The sequence below is a fragment of the Montipora foliosa genome, chromosome 7 (genome assembly GCF_036669935.1).
Source record: "Montipora foliosa isolate CH-2021 chromosome 7, ASM3666993v2, whole genome shotgun sequence".
Lineage (NCBI taxonomy): Eukaryota > Metazoa > Cnidaria > Anthozoa > Scleractinia > Acroporidae > Montipora > Montipora foliosa.
This window is the reverse complement of record NC_090875.1, coordinates 24,244,452-24,251,951: the sequence shown is the minus strand read 5'-3', so window position 1 is coordinate 24,251,951 and position 7,500 is coordinate 24,244,452. Positions and strand designations below refer to the sequence as shown.

Sequence of the window (7,500 nt, the reverse complement as noted above, 5' to 3'; positions counted from 1 at the left end):
TCCTTTTCTAAAAGCATAAAACTCAATGGGAGTTGCGACAACGAGAAGAAGAAATCGCCGAGTTACAGAAAGCCCTCAGCGACATGCAAGTTTACCTCTTTCAAGAACGAGAACATGTCTTGCGGTTGTACGCAGAAAATGACAGACTTAAAATACGTGAGCTTGAAGATCGAAAGAAGATACAACAGTTGCTGAGTCTCTCAAAAACAACAGCACCAGAAATAACTTATTTTCACCATCAGCCACCTGCAAAGGCCATTGTTAGTCAGCATCATCACCCAAGTGACAGTGAGGGCAGATCTGGCAGGAGGCGGCCTCTCACTGGACGTGGACCGGGAGGACACAAGAGAGGTAAACAACAAGGGGGCCTACTCTACAGCTTTTATGTTCATCCCAACCTTCCAAAGAAGGATTCGGTCGTTTGTCATGCCAGATACTCTGAAGTTATGCATTTGAAGGAATTTTTTTGTTTTTTTGCTTACCTAGGAAACTCTTGAGGATTTCATCTCTAAAATGTTCTTGGAGGGGTCAGGGGAAGGGACAGGTTACAATTTTGTAAAACCCTAGAGGGGGGTTACACCTTTGTTCTTGGCAAACCTGCATCATGGCTACCATTTCTGGTACCTTCCTGAAGAATCCAGTACTTTAGAAAACTATTAAAAACCCTACATAGAAGATCCATTCATCAGTCCTCTCAAAAATTACAAGAGTCTTGTGTCACCTTTCTAGTGTACTGCATTTCCCCCGCACCCAAAAATAACTGTGTGCATTAGCAGCAATAAGAATAATATTACTGATGGCACTAACCTGTTAGAGAAGATTTGTGGCATCAGGAAGAGTTTCTTTTGCATGTCTTAAAAACTGGGGTCTATGCTTCAAGTATACCCATATATTATGAGGTTGAAAATCTTTCTTGTGTGCACCTTATTAACCTGCATCTCTTAATAGGATGGCAGAAGATTTTATTTACTTTTTTTTTTCTTCACTTTTACTTGAAGACTCCACAGGTAATATCCGACCAGCAAAGAGCATAGCTGAAAATAGTGAAGATAACAACCAAAGTCTACTACTTCAGATCGAGTCACTACAAGCTCAACTAGAAGAACAAACTAAGCTTGCAAAGGAGCAGGTGGATGGTTTGTTAGAGGATCGACGAGTGCACATGGAAGAACAACAAGCACAAAGGGAGAGAGACTCAGACAAGATTAAAATGATGCAGGAGAAGCTAAAGAAAACACAAGATCTCCTTTATGACAGCACAAAGGATTTTCTTGAACTCAAATATGAGATCAGAGCAAATGAAAGGCATTGGATGGTGGACAAGGATAGACTTGTCCAAGAAATTGAGCACTTGCGAGAACAGCTGGAATTGTCAGATGCTAGTGTATTGGAAGTATCAGGTGAAGTTTTGGACCCTCGTCAGGCCCAGCTTACGGCTGTTCAGTCTCTCAGACATCAACTTGAACAGTCACAAAAACTTGCAGAAATGTATAGAGAACAATGCATTGGTCTGGAGGATGAGCTGGCCAGGATAAGAGAGCGAACTGATGTTAGTGAGGACATTTTTAAGGAGCGGACAGAGAAAATGAGTAAAAGACTGGCTCTTATGAATTCAAGATATGAAAACTTGGAAAAAAGGAGAGCTCTAGAGGTGGAAGGTTTCAAAACTGACATTAAAATGCTCAGAGATAAGCTCAAGAATGTTGAGAAACAACTTTTTAAGGTAAGAAAGTTCCTGATCATTGGCAAGATTGTAGTTACCTCCAGTTTGCTGCCAACTGAGTTGAAATGTTATTCTTGCAGTCTTGCTTTCATTGTGGATGAGGCATGAAAAATGTCAAAATGAAATATAAGCCCCAGCATAGAAGGCATCTCCCCTGTACTAGTAATGGTGGTACAATAGGCCATTTCCGAGTTCAATTCTGCCTCCTCTTCAAAGCGAGTCTACGTGCAAAGTTTTTGTGATGGTAATTAGTTCTACTTTACATATGAATGAAAACTAATTTTCAATTAACAAAAACTTTGCACTTAGACTCGCTTTGAAGATGAGGAAGGCCAGAACTCGGAAATGGCCAATTGTAGACTGTCCCAAGTCAACTGCATGGAAGTCATTGACCGATACAAGTCAGAGGGCTTCATTTCAATATATTTAGTTTCTTGTTTGTTTAAAGGTGACTGTTACAATGGGAGATAATTATGACGAAGAGGTGCTGAGGAATGTGCGCAAAACTGCAGGAAGATCAAAGAAACTTGTGGGCGAACTCCACAGTTTAAAAGCAAAGATTTACTCTTTAGAAAATGACGTCAGGCATATGGGTTCTTAATGTTCTTCTTTAACTGGTGTATTGTTGTATTAATTCTGTTTTATAGTTTAGACCTACATATCCAAACATTTTTATAGTTAGGATAAGGCTTTTTTATTGCCACCTTAAAAACTGATAACAATAATTTTATTACCAAAATGAGGATTTCATGTTCACTTTTGTACTGTAAAATAAAGTTGCAAACTTTCAACTAAGACAATAACTTAATATCCCCATTAACCAACTGACTCCTGAGACTGGCACTTAATATATTTTACTGTCTAACGCCAGATGATTTTACTTGTCCATGGGGGGGCATCCTATGGCATTTGAGCTGTGAATGGGTTAAAGTACCTATCACCTCAACACGCATTTCCAATTTATTTATTTATTTATTCTCCAAAATCGTCCCAAATACATCATATTGTCTTCAGAACCTTTTGATTGAAATTTCACTTTTTTATCAGCTTTGAAAGACGGAAAAAGTGGTCATACTTTAATCAATAACCAAGCAATGAAAAGGAATGGGTTTTCAGTACCGCGTTGATGTGAGAAGACTGCTTTGTATTGAAGTAGTTCTTTGAAAACAGCAATGCAAGTTGATTTGTGACGTCAAACCCATTCCCCTTCATTCCTCGGTTATGGATCAAAGTATGACAACTATAAAACAGTGAAATTTCAATCAAAAGGTTCTAAAAGAAACACTATGTATTTGGGACATTTCATAGAATAAATTAAGTGGAAAAGTGTGTTGAGGTGATAGGCACTTCATAACAATGTGATCAATATCGTTCAGAAGATTTAGAGCCAATGAAATAGCTTGAACTGGGTTTATATGACTATAATGATAATGATACTACCAATAATTGGAGCAAACTCCTCAAAAGTCAAGAAGTGATACATAATGGGGTAATTCCCAAGTAATCATTCCAAAGCCTCTGAATAATCCAGTGTGGAGTTTCAAAAAACAGATGTCTTTGAATGCATGCATCAGGATGAAAACAATAATTATTATTGTTATCATAAAAACCAGACAGGTGAAAGATATCATACTGTACATGTGTTTTTCCAGACATCTGAACGGGCTCATAAAATTCAGGACTAGATTCCAAAGTCTTGAAGTTATTATTTTCTTTTGGGCTATGATCAAGAAAGAAGAATATTAATGTTGTAGACTTGAAAATTTCACAAGCCTTGTGACTGTTCTTGCTAGCTACACATACATATCAAACATTCAATAATAATTCAAAGCCTTTTATTGAGTGTTGTAACCCTTATTATTTCTTTTTATTCATTTAATGTAATAAACCATGGAAATGCAGAATGTCTGCTTCAAAATGAATGTTGCTCCTTCCTGATTATGTTACCAAAGGTGAGCCCAATTATTTATGTACAAATTTAAAATAGCGCATCCATGCAAAAATAGATTTCTACTGATGCAAAATTTCTATTTCTTCATCCTTCCTTTTCAATAATCTAATTTGACATTGATAAATTTAATCTACCTGTGTAAAATAAATGAATTCTGTTCCTTTAAACAGTCAAAGGAATGTTTGAGAAGTGACTGTAATGATTGAAATGACTGATATTAGGTTTGTTTTTTTGTGCTGAGAGTTAAAATTACACAGTTGTGACCATTATGAAATCAGTCTGTGTCCCAGACACTCTGTGAAATGTGCAAAATCCAAAAACAGCGACAGTCTAAGTTCTCTCTTCAGCAGCGATACTTTTTCTTTGCAACACTTACAGCTGTCATTCCACACACAATTTCACAAAAGCAGACCTATTTTCAGAAGCTGTTTTTCTGAACATTAATGTCTTAAAATGGACTTAAAGGGAGATATAATCCATAGAATGCCTTTTTTCAGAAATATATATTGGATTGTTTCGGTCACTGTTTTCACTGAAACCGGGGCCACCTAGATAATTTACATTAACCCCACAGTCACTAGAGTCACTAGAGCATCACCGTTCAACGAACAAGTTGCAATTTCATTGTTTTGTATTGGACATCTGAAAATGTTGGAATCTATTGTTTCAGCTCTGCCTTCCGAATGGTTTTCATTATCTGGGTGGGCCCGGTTTCAGTGAATGCACTACAATCAGTGCTACGGTGTATTTTAATCCCAAATACTTGAAGTCATCCAAAAAATATGAACAAAATTCAAGCAGTATATAATAGATTTTTTATATCTCCATTATCTGAGGAAGGCTATAATTTTGTCTTATTTCAACTAAGCTTGTGATAACCATTATCAACTCCACTGTATGGCTAGGCTCGATTTGCGCCACTCATACAGGAGTGAGCGCTGGCTCATTTCCCGAAACAGCAGCTGGTAATCAAACCCACTGTATGGCAAAAGATTAGGAAATTCTTGTTATTGTGACAACTGTTTGTGCAAGATCAAAGTCTGCAAAATAATTACTAAAGAACTTAGACTGAGAGCAGTCCCTTCCTAAATCATTCGAGCGGCCCGCTTTTCTGAGGCAGTTGTGTTTTGTCATGCAAACAAATAAAAAACACGACTGCCTCAGAAAAGCGGGCTGCTTGACTGATTTATGAAGGGACTGCTCACAGTCGATAAAGAACTATACATGCCATACTTAAGTGCTAAAGAATTTCATGCCATATGGAGTCACCTTAAATACTTCCTTCAAAACTACTTGCAGTGTGTACCAAAGATGATAATGACGTGTAACGTGTATACTAGAAAATATCACAAGACACTACCATTCAATACTACAGAGCCTTATGGAAAAAGCCAGTCACTTTCATATCAAGGCCTTCTAACTGAGCATCTTTAATCATACTCTTCCTTGGCTACTAAATGTGTTACATGCATCATCTAAACAACAATATTATTGTGACCACCAACAGTATTTAAAGGGCCACTGTCATGCTAAATTTGCTGTTTTTATGTCAAAACTGGGTAAAAATCTAAGTTAGCACTTAAGCTCACACGTGCAACATTAGCTAACATTCCTGACAACCCACTGACAAGATATGCAATGTATTTATGGCACAAAGAGCTATTCGTATTTAATTTTTGGTGATTTTCTGAAGACATCGTCTCCAAACTTGAAAAAACTAGCCAGTTTTTTCAAGTTTCAATCCATTTCCATCCTCTCCATCCTTGGCCGTAAACAACAAAGAATAGCTTCAGTGCATTTCAGTGGTTATTGGTAACAACCCTACATCATCATTTTTTGGTCTTCATTGATGCAAAGACGTCGCTTAGGGTTTTGAAGTTTGCCTAAAATAGCGTGACACTGCACCTTTAAGCAGATGACACAGTTCAACATCTTAAAACATGTTGTTGCTCAACAAATGTTGAAAAATGTTGCACAGATGTGTTGAACAGAATAGAGCTGGTCTCCATTTTCGTTCAACAACATGCAATGTATGGAATGATATATTTCAACGTGACATGGCACACTGTTCAACATTTGTTGATCGACAAAAGTTGAACCGTGTGTTACCAGCTTAACAATGATGATACTGATAATTTCATGGCATGTATAATGAGAACCAAGTCATGGATAAGTATGTTCAGTATTTTAAATGCAAATTATTGATGATCATACTAATACAGTAACAATGTTAATGTTATGGTTGTTGACAGGGAAGAACATAACAAAAAGCTGTGAATAATCATTAGTTATAATCCTGCCATGTAAAATGATAATCTTGCACCCTTATTCCCAAATCTGCTACATGAACCTCAGAACAAATAAAATACTAAATTCAAAGGGAAATTATAAATAAGAAAGGGCTGATTTGTGATATGAATGCAAAGAAAGTTATCATAAAGAGCACGTCATTTTGGAATGAAGTACACAAAAACAAGAAAGGAGTAACCCTTCAAATTGAGATAATGACTTGTTTGAAATTGACACATCGGGATCATTGTCCTCATGGAGTTGCGACCATTCTCTCTGTTGGAACAGCAATTGGGCTCAATTTTGGTGAAGATCGTCTTGGCAAGGTCTTAGAACTGTGCCTCTGCGGCCATTTTATTCCAAATAATCCTTTTCGCGTAAGAGGTGTATGTAGCCTTTGAAAATGTTCCGAGATTGTTTGATCAGAATCCTAAAGAGACATAAAACAAAATAAATTACGTCAGTTGTAATGACTTTCAAGATGCAAAAAACCCCAGCACCATGTGGATTAAATAACTTCAAAAGTTGCAAAGAGGCCTAAAAAATCCAGGCTTCTACGAGACATACATGTAAATTAACCCAAGATCACGGGATTGTGTTGCGTACAGCTGGTTACGTGGCAGGCGCTCGATTAGCCATCAGAGGGTGGTTTTTAGAGCTAGGAGTCTAATGAGGTCCACCTGAGCATAGATCATTGCTCTGCCAACTAAGCTATAAGGTCATATGGAAGCAGCAAGTGGATATTACAGATCTTATTCCCCATCACTGAACATGACTTGCATATGTTTGTATAATATCCTGTAGGAGGTGAATGTGTAGAGGAAGCGATAAAAAACAATATATTTGAACTGTATCACTCAGTTTGTTCATTGATAATCTGTAGAATTGAAGTGTATAACTGTTCATAAAGTGATGGAAAGGAATACAAAATTAATTACTGGAAGGAGTGAAACTCATTTCTGCCATAATTTTAAACTGTTACCAGTTTTTTAACCTGAAAAATTGGCATTAAAAAAAATAATAAAAACAGTAAGCTAAAAAACAGTACCCAGAATTCTGCAATATTTCAACTGTAATCAAAATGGAACCTCATTGATAAAATGCCAAAGGGGAAATTTCCAAAAAGTGTGGAAGTGACAACCTCTGCTATCTGTATATAAATGACAATCATCATAACACATTTCCAAGGCAGTTTTGATCTCCTGCCAATGAAGCATGATGTCAACTTAGGAACGTGAAAAAGCATTGATTAATTAGGTATTAGTAAAAAGCTGGAAATAAAACCTTGATGTAAGTTGGGGAATACGTTACAGGAGCTGAACTCCTAACTCGCTCTGGGAAAGATGATCGTAAAAACAAGCCTCACATTAAAAACTCATTTCATAGTTAGATTACTGTTCTATGCGGCATCATAGCTGCCGGGCATACTCACTGACAGAAAGAAGAATTCTAGACTTGCTGTGTTTGGATTCTGCTTTTTTGTGTTTTCCTTTATCCCTTTTAAACTTGCCTCCATGTTTTTCAACCTTTCCAGGAA

At 37.0% G+C, this 7,500-nt stretch overlaps 2 protein-coding genes across 5 annotated transcripts in view; one reads left to right on the top strand and one right to left on the bottom strand.

Moving 5' to 3' along the window:
• The window catches only part of LOC138011484 (coiled-coil domain-containing protein 77-like), a 3,941-nt gene extending 304 nt beyond the window's left edge, over window positions 1-3,637 (top strand). The window contains exons 2-4 of the mRNA XM_068858496.1: window positions 15-351; window positions 999-1,723; window positions 2,172-3,637. Coding sequence (XP_068714597.1) covers window positions 15-351; window positions 999-1,723; window positions 2,172-2,324 — 1,215 coding nt within the window. The 3' untranslated portion in view covers window positions 2,325-3,637. The remainder of the gene's footprint in view (window positions 1-14; window positions 352-998; window positions 1,724-2,171) is intronic.
• LOC138011482 (IQ motif and SEC7 domain-containing protein 1-like) overlaps window positions 3,542-7,500 on the bottom strand; it is a 17,594-nt gene continuing 13,635 nt past the window's right edge. Inside the window, exons 17-18 of one of the 4 annotated variants that reach the window (XM_068858493.1) lie at window positions 7,396-7,500; window positions 3,542-6,393 (exon numbers count right to left, since the gene is read on the bottom strand). The exon at window positions 7,396-7,500 is cut by the window's right edge and continues 13 nt beyond it. In XM_068858493.1, the coding sequence (XP_068714594.1) occupies window positions 6,386-6,393; window positions 7,396-7,500 (113 nt within the window). In that variant the 3' untranslated portion in view covers window positions 3,542-6,385. The remainder of the gene's footprint in view (window positions 6,394-7,395) is intronic. The other 3 variants (XM_068858495.1, XM_068858492.1, XM_068858494.1) reach the window with 3 other exon arrangements.